At 55.8% G+C, this 16,180-nt stretch overlaps 1 protein-coding gene across 5 annotated transcripts in view; it reads left to right on the plus strand.

Moving 5' to 3' along the window:
* The window catches only part of HDLBP (high density lipoprotein binding protein), an 84,389-nt gene that overhangs the window by 26,208 nt on the left and 42,001 nt on the right, over positions 1-16,180 (plus strand). For 3 of the 5 annotated variants that reach the window (XM_056808611.1, XM_056808609.1, XM_056808612.1), the window contains 2 exons: positions 10,932-10,992; positions 15,657-15,769. In XM_056808611.1, the coding sequence (XP_056664589.1) occupies positions 15,694-15,769 (76 nt within the window). In that variant the 5' untranslated portion in view covers positions 10,932-10,992; positions 15,657-15,693. Of the gene's footprint in view, positions 1-7,344; positions 7,576-7,758; positions 8,445-10,931; positions 10,993-15,656; positions 15,770-16,180 lie in introns of those variants that run through there. The other 2 variants (XM_056808608.1, XM_056808610.1) reach the window with 2 other exon arrangements.

The raw sequence follows: 16,180 nt of genomic DNA on the forward strand, positions 1-16,180 counted from the left end.
GGGAGCATTTCATGAGAAGGCCTCCTCCACCGGTCATGCTCTGGGCTTGGCAAAGCGCCTGGCATTCCTTTTTCTTTTTAATCCTTACCTTCCGTCTTGGAATCAATACTGGGTATTGCCCAGGGTCACCCAGCTGGGAAGTGTCTGAGGCCAGATTTGAACCCAGGACCTCCCGTCCCTAGGCCTGCCTCTCCATCCACTGAGCCACCCAGCTACCCCCTGGCATTCCTGCTCATAGCTGATGGTAAATGGAAGGGCTGTCGGGGAAAGAGGGGATAATGAGGTTCAGCCTTCCCTATGGGAAGAGAAGATGTAATGGTTTTTGGCAGCCAAATGGAGCCATCTTAGGCGAACATGGTTGTGTCTGGCTCTTCCTGGAGGTTTTGGGGTCATGGAACACTGGACCGCTGGTTTGTTCCTGTTACTGGGGGGGACCTTGTGCAATCTCCTGGCTCAACAGATGCCAGGCTTAGGGCCTGTCAGGCTGGATGTCATGCCTCGTTTGTGGGACATTCCCTCATCCAAACAGAAGTCTCCCTGGTGGTGTGGGCCTGTCATAACCCCGCTATTTCTTAATGTCCCCCCCACACACACCTTCCCTTATAAGCGATTAAGAAACGGCCACCTGTGAGTAACCAACGAGACCAGCGAGCCTTCCCTTGGAACAACGTCTGAAGCAAGAAGCGCCGTTGAGTAGAGGCACCCCCCAGGGGCGCCCCTCGAAAGGGGGCTCCGTCTCCCTCCTGCGGCCTCGCAGCCTTGCGTGAGTGCTGCCGTCCGTCCTGGCGTCTGGCTGGGGCTGGAGGGAGTCTCTCTTGGCTTTCCTGTAAGCTGGGCAAGAGCATAGATTGTGAAGAAGAAATCCCTGGAGCCACGTCGTGTCCGCCCTCCAGGCGCATCGACACCACCCACATTCCCCGCACTGCGAGAGAGCCAGAAAGGGGCCGAGCCGGACACTGGAAGAGCCACGGTGGAGAGGGACGTCCAAAGAGATGGCCAGGAAGTCCGGGGAAGGGACGCTGGGAAGCCTCTCCCGGAGGTCGGCCTCTGCCCTCTGGCCACTCCCGCCCCTGGGGAGGACGGTGGAGAGGGCGCCTCGGGAGCACCCTTGGGGCCAGTCGCAGGCATGCCTGGGAGGCGGCGCGAGGGCGCTGCAGACCACCCGAGCCCTGTCTACACTGGACCGTGTCGGGGACGCGCGTGGTAGCCTCGGAGCGAAGCCGGCGGGCGTTCTTGACCTGGCTGGTTCCGCTCTGGCCTCAGACCTCTCCTTGGGGGCGACCATCTGTTTGCAGGGAGATCCTGCCGACGGAGGCCGCTTCATAAACGAGCACGGAGAGGCGGAAAGGACAGAGTTGGGGAACGGCGGGTCTGGTGGAGCAACCAGAACACACGCTGTTTGGGCCGGGTTCAGTGGTCTCGCGCCACCATAGCAGTCGCACGAGACGTGCGCACACATTGTCGGGAAGGACAGACGCCCCTCTGCAGAGTGCAATACGAGGGGGCCTGCCTGGAGGGGTTCAAAAGACCTGGTGGCTCTGTGGTCCTGTTGAATAATGGGAGAACAAGGAGCTTAAACAGATGGCCGTGGGGGAGGGTGTCCCCCCACGGGCCAGGACGGGGCCTTCGTTGTCCTGGTTGGAGTCCTTCCCCTTCTTCCCCTGCCCACTGATTCCAAGGCAGAAGAGCAGTAAGGGCTAGGCAGGGGGGTGAAGTGACTTACTCCCATGGTCACTTGGCTAGGAAGTGTCCGAGGACCCATTTGAACCCAGGACCCTCCTGTCTGTAGGCCTGGCTCTCGTGCTGCCCCTTTCCGCCGAGCCTTTTACTCTGTTCACTGTTTCCTCGGAGTGTGGCGAAGCACTCTTCAGGCTCCGCCTCTTGCGCGTTCCCTCATCTCCCCAGGACCTCCCCAGCCTTTGCCAGAGGCCAGTGCGCGGGGTGAGTGGCTGCTCCGGGTGGTGTCACTGGTAAGAGGCTTTTTAAGTCGTTTTCCGTCCTCCCAGAGCCCGCGAGCAATTCCGCTGGCTCGCACAGATGTTATCCCTTGATTCCTTCCCGGGCTTGGAGTCCGCGAAGCTCGAGTTCAAATCACGTCTGCACCCCTTGCTGGGTGAGCCTGGCTCCATCCGTGCCCCTCCCGTGGGCCGTGCCTTGACGCGCCGTCCCCAGAGGAGAAGCGGAAGGGTTGGCCGCCTGGCCTCGCCGGGACCCCCAGCCGCTTCTGGTTCTGACGGAGGCCAAGTCAGGGGCTGCCCTCCAGGCCCTCCCGGCCTGCCTTGGAGCCGCCGCTTGAGGCCTCTGCGGGCCGGACGAGGCTGCGGAGAATGAGCGCTTTTTACCAAGTCTGGCTCTTTCGATGACACGTAGAAACCGTTTTGGGCAATTCTGGTCGACGTTCCCCGCTTCCCATGGCGTCCCCCTCCCCTGGCGCGGGTCGCCCACTGCTGGAAGGACACTTGCCATCCCGGGCCACTGTCTCAGGCAGCGGGGACGCGTCCCCTTTGGGCGAGCTCGGGCAGTCCCTCGGCCTGCCCGAGAGCCTGGCGCGCTGCCAGTCATCTCGGGGTTCTGAGAGCGGCTTCTTGGTGGGGAGGCTGCGCAGAGGCTGGCTTCTTCCGGGATTCTGGGTGGCCCCCGTCGTGGGCCCGGCGCTCCTGCCGCCGGCCTTCTCATCATGCCGTTACCCAGTGGATGAGGATGCGGGTGCCGGCTATGGCCAGGCTTCCCTTCCAGCACGAGCCCCGAGTCCTGTGCTAACTCGGCATGTCCCGCTCTTGGGTTTAGCTTTTACGATTCAGCCCCGGGAGGCAGCTGGCTGGCCCAGTGGGGAGAGTCTGGTCTAGACGTGGGCGACCCTGGACGCAGAGCTGGATCATTGGCAGAGGTAGCCCGGATGCCCCCTCTGGCTCCCCTGGCGGCCCTGCACAGAGAGGAGAGAGTGACGGCGGGCCATCTGCCCTCGGGGCGCTCCCGAATCTTCCACGGGGACACTCTTGAACCACTGTGGCTACAAAGAGCAGAGAGTGCTGCTTGAGCTTGGCCTGACGCTTACCCACTGCCTGGAGCACGGGGAGCTTCATGAGCTGCTGGAAGATCTGTCCTGCCTCGGGGCAGTGGGGACGGCCAGGGCGTTTGCATTGGGTGCTAGAGGGCAATAGGATGGCCCTGGAGATTCTGGCCTGGGTGAAAGAAGCCTGCACGTGGGGATCGGATGGGAGGCTATGGCTGTCGGCAGGGAATGAGGCCCCGATGCAGGTCGGGGTGTGATATAAATAATAAGCATTCGTTAGGTGCCTGCTAAGGCAGGGACCGATAAGGAAAAGAGAAGCACTTCCTGTCCTCCAGGGGCTCACAGTCTGATGGGGATACCGAAAAGGAGGCATGACGATGATGATGATGGGAGGGCGGGGTTGAAACCAAGCAGAGGAGCTGGTGGGAAGAGATGCTTGGGAATCGGAGCCTCCGTAAAAGGCGGCTGTGGGAGTTCTCTGCTCTTTCCAAGGTCCTCCCAGCAGAGGGGCAGAGGCACCTGAGGGCCCTGAGTGGGGTGAGGACCAAAGCTGAAATCCTCTCATGAGGACGAGCCTATCTGGGGCTAGAGGCAGTGGCAAAGATGATGGAGAAGTTGGAACCAAGCAGAGTGGAGATAATTAATGTTCTGTTTTGGACATAATTTTTGGTTTCATTGATGATACTGTTTTGTCTTTTAAAAAAATTATGACCCCCCCCCCCAACAATTAAAGAAAAATCTTTCCCTTGTAAGTCTAGTTGAGCAAAACAAAAGAGACTTTCACTGGCTCTGAAGATGTCTCACTATCTCTCATCCATCTCAATTCCTCTGGAGACCTCATTGTTTCCTTTATATCCTTGTAGTGATTGTTCAAATTGTTCTCTTGATTCTGTGGACTCTTTTGCTTTTTAAACCCTTTCCTTCCATCTAGAATCAATACTGTGTAGTGGCTCCAAGTGACTTGCTCAGGGTCACAAAAGTGGGAACTCAGAACCTCCCTTCTCCAGGCCTGGCTCTCCATCCACTGAGCTACCCAGCTGTCCCCTGGACTCATTTTTTAAAATGAGTTTTTGTCAATGCTTTTCTTGGGTTACATCACCATACTTTCCCCTAGTATTCCTCCTACTCCCATAGAGCCATTCTGCAAACAAGGATTTTTAGACAAAAAGGAAAAAGAGGAGCCTAGTTGGTCGATACAAAAAGGCCTTGGAGTTGGGCTTGTTCTTTGTTGGTTGGTACTATGCACTTTCGGGGTCCTTCTCGCTTTCTTTCCTGGCTCTGCAGCACTTCATGGAGGTCTATCCAGAGTCACAGATGGACGGCCAGTGGCGCTGTCATGGCCAGTCCACAGGAACTGGCTTTCTAGTTCTTTGCAAAGCAGCATTTGAGTATCCGTGGAGGCTTCGTTGGTGTTGAAATCTGGCAGTGGCAACTCACGGTCAAAAGCAGTGGGCTCAAGTCACGCTTCTTCTCCCTTTAGAGCAGATCCATTAGGTGCGTCAGCCACCGAGCATTTAGTAAGCGAATCCGGTGCCAAACCCCAGACGGCTGCTGCCCGCTCTGACGCGCAGACAACCGTCCCTCAGCTGGAGGCGATCCGCCGGGGAGGGCCCTCTGCGGAAGGCGCCTTTGCACTGCCTTGGCGACGAAGCCAGGGATCGCCAAGGCCCAGGAGAGGCCCGCGGTCAGGCTGCAGCCTTTTCAGAGCTGAGCAGGAGCTGGTTCCTATTTGATTCTGGGGGCAGACCTCGTGGGCAGGGCCCTTAGGGAGGAGCCCGTTAGAGCTGGCCATCAGATGGACTGTGCTGGCTTTGGTCAGCCATTCCCGGGGATGCTCTCAGTCTTGTAATCAGGAGGCCTTTCCCTTCTGTCTTTGGCCTCCTTAGGCAACAGGCCTGCGTTTGGTTTCATATTGCTTTCAAGAACAGCTGGACTAGGGACAGGTAGGTGGCTCAAGTCTGGAAGACTGGCCTCAAACCCTTCCTAGCTATGCGACCTTGGACAAGTCACTTCACGCCCCTTATCTGGCCCGTGTCACTCTGGTCTTGGAATTGATTCTACGGCAGAAAGGAAGGGTTTATGTATGGGGGCAGCAAGCGGACGGATAGTGTGTTAGAGCTAGAATTCATCAGGAAGAGAGGACCTGAGGTCAAATCCTGCTTCAAGTGCTTACCGTCTTTGGGATCCCTGGCCAAGTCACTTTATCTGCCTGTCTCTGTTTTTTCTTCTGTAAAATGAGAACGGTCACACTGCCTTCCCAATGAGGTTTGGAAGGCAAAACGAGATATTTGTTGAAAAGCATTTTGCCTACCTTAAGTGCTACCTAAGTACAAGTTATAATAATGGCCAGTTCCTTTAAGATGCCTCAGTGCTTCCCACCCCTCCCCCGTCCTGCTGACCCTCACTCGGCCTTTGGGTCATCTTTGCTCTTCTGAAGGGGAGGTCAAACCTGAAGAGGCTTTCTTGAATTTTCAGATGTTTGAGTGTGAGGAACATTTCTTTCATCTGACTGGTTGCCGCTTGGATTGTTCCCTTTGACCATTTACCTGTTGGGTAATGGCTTGTGTGTATCGTTACTGGATTTTGAGTAGAAATTGGTGGCCATTTTCCTTCTAACTGCACTGCTTTGTTATCCATTTCATCTGGGAGTCTCTCCCCCTTGTTCTGTTCATCACTCCTCCCCTTCTCTATATCCCTTCCTGGCCTCTGGACTGCCATTCTCTATGTCAGATAGGCATTTGGGGCTTCCAGCGGTATAAAGTGGACCGTACTTCTTTCAGTCTGCTTCCCAGTCAGCCCAGCAGACTCCAGAGTGGAACCCGTGCTGCTCTCTTCACATTTTCTACGCGTTCTGATGAGTGCCGCTTTGGGGGATGGGGATCCCCAAAGTCCTGGGTCAGTTGGAGCCTGTGGAGTTTGAGGACCGTTTCATTGCGTGCCGTGCCCCCCCCCCCCCCATGTCCTTTGATAGCTTTGATCCCATTTTGCCCTTCGTGTGAGTCATTCTTGGGCTCCGTTCTAGAAGCCAACCCTTGCCTAGTGCATGAAATCTCCACTTGAATCAAGGACTTCATTGGCACCTTTACTCTCTTGCAGTAGGTGCTGCGGTCCAGTCCCATCGGCTGGGGAAAGGGATCTTCCAATCCATCCGTTCTGTTACAGCTGGCCCCTCCCAGAGTCACCCTTGTATCCGCCACTTCTTGCCTCGGGTTGCTTCTGGGTTTGGGGGGAGGAGGGGCTATCTGGGGGGGGGGGACATGTGGCTAGGACAGTCCTGTATCTCCGAGCCTGGAGGATGGCTGTCATGCCTAAGCTTTGCTTGCCCGACCCTGGTGGGAGGAACCACAGGGAGCCTGGGAGGGCGCCTCCCCCCCTCTACCTCTGCCTGTGGCTTCTCAGGGCTGGGGGTTACGGGTGACAGAAGGGACTTCGTCAGGGATGCCCATCCTTTTGGGCAGCCTCCTTGGCCATGCCCTGTGGTTCACACAGGCCTCTCCCAAGGCTTGGCCTGGCCGAGTGGGTGCCCAAAGGGAGGGCAGGTGCTGTGTGGAAGTCCCTCAGTCCCCAGGAACCCAGGGAGGGGGCTGGGAGAGAAGGGGAGCCCCCTTGCCCCCTCAGCTTTCCCCTCTCCCTGGGTGCTAAGGGGTTCTGGATGGTTCAGAGAGCCCTGTGGGTAGTGGGTGCTGACACCTGGCTCCCAATGGGCATGGGGGGTCCTTGGCAGCTTCCTGTCCTGCTCCCCACCCCCACCCCAACTCGCCATTTGCCTGGTGTATAACCTCTCCTGGTGAGAGGGGAAGGGGCACTTATTGACGCCTGCTGTGTGCCAGGCTCCGTGTGCTCACACCCACCCTGTTGGGGAGCTTCTCTTTGTTCCCATTTCACAGATGAGGAAGGTGAGGCAGACGACAGTTCTGTGACTCGCGCAGCTGTTGGGAGTCTGAGCAGATTCAGATTCGCACTGGGCCCTGCGCTCTGTAACTCCATATTCCCGGGGTTATTTGGAGGCCGCCCGATGAGGGGGTCACTGCTCGGAGCGCGACTGCGCCTGCGCCCGCGCCCGCGCCCTCAGCCTGGGCTGGGCCTGGTTTCTGGGTTGCGTCGGTGTGGCCGCCCGGCCGCCAGAGGGCGCGCGGAGCTCTGGGGCCCCCGCCACGTGGCTGGCTGCAGAGCCGCCGACTTGGGCGAAGTTGCCGGGCGGTGGAGGCGGCCCGAATGAGGCTCCGGGGCGGCTGCTGATTGGTCGGCGGACCAGGCCGGGGGCGGGGCCGGCGCGTGCGCGGCGGGGGCGCGCCGGCGGGGGGCGCGCTGGGGGGCGGTGCGCGCGCGGCCGTGGGGGGCCGGGCCGGGCCGTGCCGCGCTGGGCCGGGCTGGGCTGGGCCGCGGAGGCCGCGGGAGGCCGGGGCCGGGGCCGGGAGGCCGGGCCTCTGACGTGTCCGCCCGCCATTGGCGCCGCCGCCCGTATATACCGATGAGGAAGCGGAGCCACCGCTTTCCCGAGCGCGTCCAGGCTCTTCCCGGTAGGCGACGGCGGCGGCGCAGCGCACGGAGCCGAGGCCAAAGTGAGTGCGGGCCTGGCGGTGGCGGGTGGGAGGCAGCCTGTTTCTGCCTCGGGCCCCAGGCCCCCGGCAGCCGCACAAACTTTGGGGCTCACCCCCCCCCCCATCCCCGGGCCGGGCCGGGCCGAGCTGCCGACGTGGAGGTGGGGGGGACGCTACGTGTCAGCATTGCGCATGTGCCGGGCAGGGGCCGGGGAGGGGGGCACTGCTGCCGCGTCATCGTAGCCCTCTCCCCCATCCCCTGCGGGCCCCAGCCGGCGGGGGTCGCAGAGCTGACACCGTCTGACTGGGGGGGCCCTGCGGCGCTGGGGGGGGATCTGGCCCTTTAAGCCTCTCCCCACCCCCACCCCCCTGCGGCGCCGCTCCGGAGCCAGTGCTGAGGTGGCACCTCGGGGAGGCCCCGCGGGCGACCAGGCACGAGTGGGGGCGCCCCTTCATCAGCTGACAGGCCCGGTCATTGAGCTGCCAGGGCCCTTGGCCCCTGCCTACTCCCCCTTGGCCCCAGGGGACGCTTGGGTGTCCGGAGCCTTGACCCTGTGCTAGGGAGACAGGCTGGGCAGTGCCACAGGGCACCGGCACCGGAGCGGCGCTGTGAATGGGCAGGACCGTGCAGAGACCCGAGATCAGAGCCCTGGGCTTGGGCACAGCCGCCTGTCTGACCGCCTTCCTGTCTTCCCGGCTGTGGGCTGGGTGTCCCCACGGAGGAGCAGGTTCAGGCCAACTGTTTGCTTTGTGCCTTGGGCCCGGGAGCTCGGCCCTCTGACCTTGGGAGCCTGGGGCACACCCCCGGCCGAGATGAGAGGATTTGGGGCCAGCTGGGACCTTCGAAGTGGACTTGGGCAGCTCCTTTCCGCTCCTCCGGCCCCCTTCAGGTGAAAGCAGCACGTCTTGGGGGGCCGCCAGGGGAGGCCCCCAGCTGCCCCCTCGTGCTGGTGTGAGCCCCCGCTGTAGGGAGAGATGCCCCAGCCACATTCCAATCTTCTGACTTGGTCCTGCTCATTGGGGCAGGTTTTCAGACCGCTATTCCGGGGTCCCAAGACATAGGCTCCAGGCTCCATCTGTGACAGATCAGCTGGGGAGTTTGTAGGGTTCCTGGAGGGGCGGCAGCCTGGAACCTGGGAAGGCTCTTTCTGCCCTCATTCAGGGCTTGTTGGCTCTTCCTTTGCAGGTCTTCCTGGCCGCTCCACGATCCCTTTTCCCAGCCTCCTTTGCCTCATTGCGGGGCTAGTCCTTGTAGCCCCTCACAATGGCCAGGTCAGCCAGCAATGATTAAGTGTCTGCTGGGTACCCACACGGTGCTTTGTCATTTAGAGATACAGGCCAGCAGCTAGCCACAGTCACAGTCTAGGGAGGAGAAATGGAAGGGCAATCCAGAAGGGCTTCCTGTAGAAGGTGGGTTTTAGCGGAGGCTTCGTGGAGGGGGAAGGGGTTTCAGGCCCAGAATCAGGAGTGGGGTGGATAGGGTGGAAGGAGGCTGGCAGGTCAGGGAGCACTTTGAATGTGAAGTTGGCTTTTTTCCTCTGATCCTGGAGGTAATTGGGAGCCCAACTGGACCTTTAGTGAGGAGGGGCTGGCCTGCTCAGCCTCAGGCTTCATGGACTTGAGGTTGGAATGAAGGTAGTGTGAGGAAGGCCGAAGGGGGCCCCTGGAACCAGACCCACCGGACAAGTGATCGTAGTTGGGACGGACAGGGAAGGACTCTGGAAACTGGTGGCGATCATAGCTAGCTTTGGGGCAATGTTTGCAAAACATGTGACATGTAGTACTTCATTTCATTTTTGCGTGGGTGTCATTATCCCAGTTTTATGGAGGGAAACCAAGGCAGAGAGGCTGTGCCATGCCCAGAGTCACACAGCTGTCCCACCCCACCTTATTCATTAAAGCTCATTGCTAGACAACTTTATATTATTGTTCAGTGTGAAATGTCTAATAAAACATCATTTAAGCTTAAAAAGTGCTTTTTGACCTTAAAAATGCTCTCTGGTGGCAGATTAGGATGGTTTGTTACCAGGAGAGGGTGGCAGAGCAGGCAGAGTCTAGTTGGAGCAATCCAAACCAAGTTCTGGAACTCCTGGTGTAACCCTGGCTAAATCCTCGGCGAGTGTCTGGTGGGTAGTAAGCGCTGTGCCAGGCAGGGCTACAAAGACAAAAGGCAGTCTTCAGCCTCTGGGAGCTCCCATTCTCCTGGGAGATAGTTTGTTTTTGAAGTACAGGTAAGGAGCACATGCATGCCAGACAGGAGGGCACAGCCTGTGCAAAGATACGGAGGAGGGAGGCGGAATGTCCTGCCTAGGGAAGGGCAGTCAGGCCAGTCTGGCTAGAATGTGGAATTCTTCAAGGAGGGCCGTGTCCATCGCACTGTGGAAAGGTAGCTGGAGGCAGACTGCAGGAGCTGATTTATATGGGCTCGATGCCCACGTCATCCATTCATGCTCCTAGCATTGCACCAAGACTTTCTGAACTTCTTGGGCAGGGCAGTGACCGTGTGGCCCGCTCTGGGCTTCGCCCAGACCCTGAAAGGGAGGTCCTGCATGCAGAGGGACCACTTAGGAGGCTCTTTGCCCAAGTCCAGGAGGAGGAGGAGGATGCTGAGGGTGTGGGCTGGTCACTGAGGCCACAGGCGGTGCCCTCACTGGAATGAGGCCCAGGAGAGAGACTTGCTCCAGGTTGGGTACAGCCGGTGCTCTCTGGCAGTGGGAATCCTCTCCCTGCCCTGATGAATTCAACTGTGTCACTGGGAGTTTTTCTCATTGCCAACACCTGGGGGGGGTTAGGGCTGGGCCCAAAGCAGGGCTGCCAGGGGGTGTCTCAGTGCTGGGGCAGCCCCACGATAGCTGCCAGTGAGGCCTGGCAGCACAGGTGCATCCTGGGCTCCAGTGTGTGGTCACTGGCCTCGTGGAAGTGAGAGAAGCAGCAGAATTGCCAGGCAGCTCGTGGGGGGGGGAGGGGGGGGCTGAGACACCCCCCCACCCCCGGCTCTTGGAAATGCTGGGCCTTGGGGCTGGGCTTTCCTCCCTTTGGCCCTCTCCTGGGTGCCCTTTCTCAGGCACCGGCGCTGTGCATGGCCCTCTGGGGCCTCCCTGAGCTTTTGCAGAAACCTTCCCGGCTTCAGGAGAAGGAGGCCCTGGGGGGAGGGGCGTTCCACTTTGGATTTCCATCGGGGTGGACCAAAAGCAGTTTGGGGCTAGACTGGCTGCTCTGCTCACTGGAAGGAGTCGGGGCCACCTAGGTTTAAGCGCCCAGAAAGGGGGTGCCGGAGCCTTATGTACCACCCCACTTGATGCTTCGTGGCCCAAGGGCCTGGGCCCGGTGTGCTTTGGCACTGCTAGTAACTTTTTCTTTCTCTCGCTTCCCCCCAGCTGGCAGGCTGACGGACAAGCGACTGCAGGACGGATTTTCTGGCTACTGACCATTTAGCTGGTGAGTGGACGGGTCTCCTGCATTATTATTATTCATCCATAAAAGTTTGTGATGTCAACTGAGGACATTTTTGCAAACTTCATTCCCCCAAACTCTGACAGTTTGTTGTCATGTCATCCTTGGGGTTCGTGACCATGATTCTAAAAATCAGTCTGCTTTGGGGGGGTCATCTGACTTGGGGATCTATTTTTAGATCCTCACCTCCTTAGGGGTGGATTAGGTATGTCATGGGAGTGCAGGACGAGTTCTTAGTAACTTGGAAGAACCTATAAGGATGAGAACTGAATTTTCGGGGGGGGGGGGGGTCACAGGTGGGGGAGGACTAGCTGCCCTTTCTGGCTCTGCTAAGGGCCACAGTCTAACTCCAGCTGATATCATCTGAGGCCTGTGAAAGAGTAGACCGGTGCTCACCTCCGCTGCCTTTTTAGCTCTGCGTTTTCTTCACTCTTCTCCCTTGGCTCCTGAGGGTCCTGTGTGCTCCCAGGATCCCATGGATCCTCTCATGGCCTGGAGGGGCGTCACCAGGAAGCCCAAGCCATTCCTTGTGCACACCCCACACACTTCTTGAGGTCATTGCTGCACCAACTAGAGGGCAAGGCCCTAAGGCCATTTCTTGGGCAAGTTCTAAGGAGAAGGTGGGGGTGGGAGTTCATAGACAGGATTGGAAAGAGAGTTTGGTTCCTGTCCTGGCATAATCCTGCTACACACAAAAGGAAGCTCTTCTAGAACAATGCCAACAGGCATCATCCAGCTTCTGTTTGAAGACCTATGCCCATTCCCTTTTGGTCAGCCATGACTGTTGGACTCCCGCCTCCTGCAGCCACATAGAACAGGCCTCACCTTTCTTCTACTTTATAGTCTTTTAGATACTTGTGGTGCAGCAGTTGTGACTCCTCCCCCCTTCAAAACAGACCCAGTCCTTTCCCGAGATCCTGATGTCACTGGCCTGGAGGCCCTTCCCATCTTGTGGCCCTTCTCTGGACCCTTCAGCTTATCAGCATTCTTCTGAAACAGGGCCCCACTCCTGCCCCAAGCCAGATCTGAATCTCCAGATGAGATCTGTCCAGGACCAAGGTCGAGAGTAGGCCCTGAAGTCCACTGCCAGCTCTTCTGCTCTGGACCACTCTCCTTGGGCGGTTATTTCTTTGAGAGCCTTACCTTCTGTCTTAGAATCAATGGTAAATCTCAGTTCCTGGGCAGAAGAGCAGAAAAGGCTGGGGGTTAATGGATTTGCCTAGGGTCAAACAGATAGGAAGTGTCTGAGGCCTGATTGAAACCCAGGACCTCCCATCTCTAGGCCTAGCTCTCTACCTACCGAGCCACCTGGCTGCCCTTCCTTGTTAAATTTTAGAAATATTTATAGATTTTAGTGGTCATGAGAAAAGAACACTTTAGCATCTAAGGGACAAGGAGAGGACTTTTGTTGGGTGGAGCTTTTTAGAGTTTGCATTAACTTGAACTAGGACCCTAACCACTGGTGATCTCTACTTTTTTACAAATTCAAAAATGTTTTATGGATTTAATTTTTTCTATCAGCAAGTAATAAATATTGATTAAGCATCTACATTGTGCCAGACACTCTCTGAAGCACTAGGGACACAGAAAGAAACAAAGACAGCCCCTGCCTTCAAGAAGCTTCCAGTCGAATGGAGCAGAAGACAGGTGAATACAGACAGAGACAATGAAGAGAGGAAAGGCACTGGAATTAGAGGTCCAGGAGGAGGTCAGCAGCCGTCAGAGTGGAGGGGAGAGAGTAGTCTAGGCAGGGGGGACAGCCAGAAAGGATCTTGTTCATGGAACAGCCAGGAGGCCAGTGTTGGTGAATTAAGAGAGTGTGTGTTGAGGACACAAGTGAAACAAGACTGTAAAGTGTAAAAAGTTACAGGGGCAGGTAATGAAGGACTTTGAATGTTTTGGACCTTCTGGAGGAGGAGAGTGACATGGTCAGACCCTAGGCTTAATAAAAATCACGTTGGCAGCTGGGTAGCTCAGTGGATTGAGAATCAGGCCTAGAGAGGGGAGGTCCTAGGTTCAAATCTGGCCTCAGATACTTCCTAGCTGTGTGACCCTGGGCAAGTCACTTAACTCATTGCCTCGCCCTTACCACTCTTCTGCCTTGGAACCAATACACAGTATTGATTCCAAGACAGAAGGTAAGGGTTTAAAAAAAAAAAAAGAAAATCACTTTGGTGGCTGGAGTGGGGAGAGCCTGGAGGCAGGCAGACTCAGCAGCTCCTGCCATAGTCCAGTGCTGAGAGCAGTGTGGCATTGCCCTCCCCAGTGATAAGGATGGAAGAAGAGTTCCTGGGTTTAAGGTGGCTCTTGAGCTGCTCCTCTTCCCCTTGCCACCAAGCCTGAGGACCTTTTCATTTGCCCTGCCCCTCTGTTCAGCAGCCCAGTGGGAATGCTTATCCCTCCCTTGGGTAATGGGGCGGGGTTCCAAGGGGGTGGGGCTCGCTGGCCCCTTGAAGCTACAGTTAGGGCATGTGATCTCTAAAAGGTTCACCAATGCTGTTGTAGTAGGAGAAGCCCTGAGGGGTATTGAGAGGTATTTAGCTGGAATGACCTGGACAAAGAGCCAGCAAAATAGGCAGAGGAGGAGGTCAGGGAGGTAGATGGAGGAGCAGGAGAGAGTATATTCCTGACTGCAAAGGGAGATGAGGAGTGATTGGGAAAGATACCCACGTGGCAAAGGGACAGGGGCAGCTCCCTGAGGCCCTGCATGGGAAGCCATCTTCCATGTTGACGTGGAAGACAATGGGTTTGGCCATTGAGCCAGTATCTAATTCCATCCAGTTGCGCTAGAATGTGTTGTACATTCTCCACATGAGTAGCACAAGAGACATTGTCAAAACTTTTGCTAAATGGTTAAAAAGAATCCATTTTATAACTGAAGAATTCTTTGAATAGTGACTCCTTGCATTCTTAAACCCCATATCACCCCCGTAACCTCTAAATGTTAATAATGATAAAAATAAGTAATAATGACATAGCACCTACTATGTGCCAGGCACTGTGCTAATTATTTTCTTATTTGAGCCTCACAACAACCCTGAGAGATAGATGCTATTATTATTGTCCCCATTTTATAATTGAAGAAACCAAGGCAGACAGGAATAAAATGACTTGCCTAGGTGTTACATAGCCACTAAAGTGCCTGAAGCTAGATTTCAACTCAGGTCTTCCTGCTTCTAGGCCCAGCACTTTGAACTAAAAAACATTAGCCCATTTTGCAGATGGAGAAACAGATTCAGAGGTTGTGACCTGACTAATGTCACCTAGCTACTAAATGAGAGTTAGAATTTGAACCCACACCTGCTAACTTCACAGCCCATGCTCATTCCAACCCCATCTCGGTGGCTCAGCAAGAGGGAGGCAGAAAAGGGATAGAGAAGAGAGTGGCCTAGTTGGATTTGTGTGGGGAGGTGGGTAGTCTACTGGCACTTATTTGGGGTTTGCTATGGGCCAGGCTCTGAGCTATGCAGAGACATGACCTGTCCTCAGGCATCTCATCAGGGTTTCAGAGGTGAGAAGTTGCTGGCTGGACTTGTATTCACAATCCCAACGGAACATGGAGACCTACTGCCCTTGGGCCTCAAGAAGAGGCTCTTCTGGTCTCCAGAGGCTTCATGGAGGAAGGGCAAGACTAAGTCAGAACTGGTGGCTATTCTTTAAGGGACAAGCATTGTGCCCGCATGAAGGGGAAAAAGACCTCTGGGAGAGGCATGGAATGGACCCACCAAAGTGGGGGGAGAGGGAGATGTTCACTTGGTGCCCTGTTGGTGATGTGGTCTTTTCTGCAAGAATTTCAGATTCGTCTTAAAAGAACAGGGAAGCTGCTCAGTGGCTGGCACATGTATTGAGTTAGTCTCTTGAGTTGCTTTTAGTTTTTGTGATGGGGGAAGAGGGAGCACTTGATTCGGTCCCCCTCATTCTGAGGCTCTTAATTCCAGTGTGCCCGTGCCTCAGCTTAGTGAATGTGGGCAACAGAAGACTAGGCTTGCCCAGCTCCTGGTTTGCTCTGGTGGCAGGCTTGCCCATGTTGATGAGATCACAGATCCCTTGACCTATTGAGTTAAATGGTGCTTTTGTTGAAAGATCCTCTAGGCCCGGCCTATTCACTTTAGTCCCCTCCGTTTTTGTTGCTTCTAACTAATAGGATCTGAGCATGAATAGTTTGGTGACCCTGGAATAATTGTCTCTGTTGTCATTGTCCTCATCATTGTTGTTAAGTTGTTTTCCCATCCTGCCTGACTCTTCATGACTCCATTTGGATTTTTCATAGCAGAGATCCCAGAGTGGTTTACCATTTCCTTCTCTAGCTCATTTTATTTATAGAGGTGGAGACTGAGGCAGAGAGGGTGAAGTGACTTGCACAGGGTCACACAGCTGATCAGTGTCAGAGACCAGATACAAATCCAGGAAGATGAGTCTTCCTGATTTCATGCCCACTGCTCTATCTGCTGCACCACCTAGAAGCTCCTCCTGGCATGGTCCTAAAAGCAGAGAGAGGCTCAGGATCAGGGTGAGGAGCAAGATATTCCCTCAGGCTTTGACATTTGGATCTCAGTGTTTCTAGCATCCCAATTCAATCTGAAAAATTGAGCCCTGGCCCCATCCAGATAACCTGAGGTCTCCTTCCTTGCTTCTCCCCGCTCCTTTAGTGGCATACCCGGATTGTGTGTAGGTGGGACATCGACAATGAGCTCTGTTGCAGTTTTGACCCAGGAGAGCTTTGCAGAGCACCGCAGTGGGCTGGCTCAGCAGCAGATTAAAGGTAACTGTTGTCACACCACCATCTTTACCATCCATTGTCTCTCCATTTTTATGAGGGTTAATGTGTATCCGATTGAGGATTTGGCTTTGCAGAGTTGGCCCCAGATGGAGATCTTCCTGTGGCCCTTTGAGGACCAAGATCATGATTACAAGTTCTTAAAATATGTTCTTATTTGGTTTTTTAGTATTTGTGCCCAATGTGTGTGCGTTCAGTCAGTCCTGACTGCTTTACTTGGTAAATGAGACCCATTTTTAAGATGGCCGTGTACAGTACTGAAGTACGGTCGTAGTTAATGAGGGCAAGGCCAGCTTGCCCTCCCGCCATGTGCCAGGCAAGTTCCAGCCCCTCACCTTGTCCTTGGGTGAGCGTAGCATGAGGGGAGGTCTACTAGGGTCTCAGTGGCCCTTGGAG

This window comes from Monodelphis domestica, chromosome 8 (assembly GCF_027887165.1).
Source record: "Monodelphis domestica isolate mMonDom1 chromosome 8, mMonDom1.pri, whole genome shotgun sequence".
In the NCBI taxonomy this organism is placed as follows: domain Eukaryota; kingdom Metazoa; phylum Chordata; class Mammalia; order Didelphimorphia; family Didelphidae; genus Monodelphis; species Monodelphis domestica.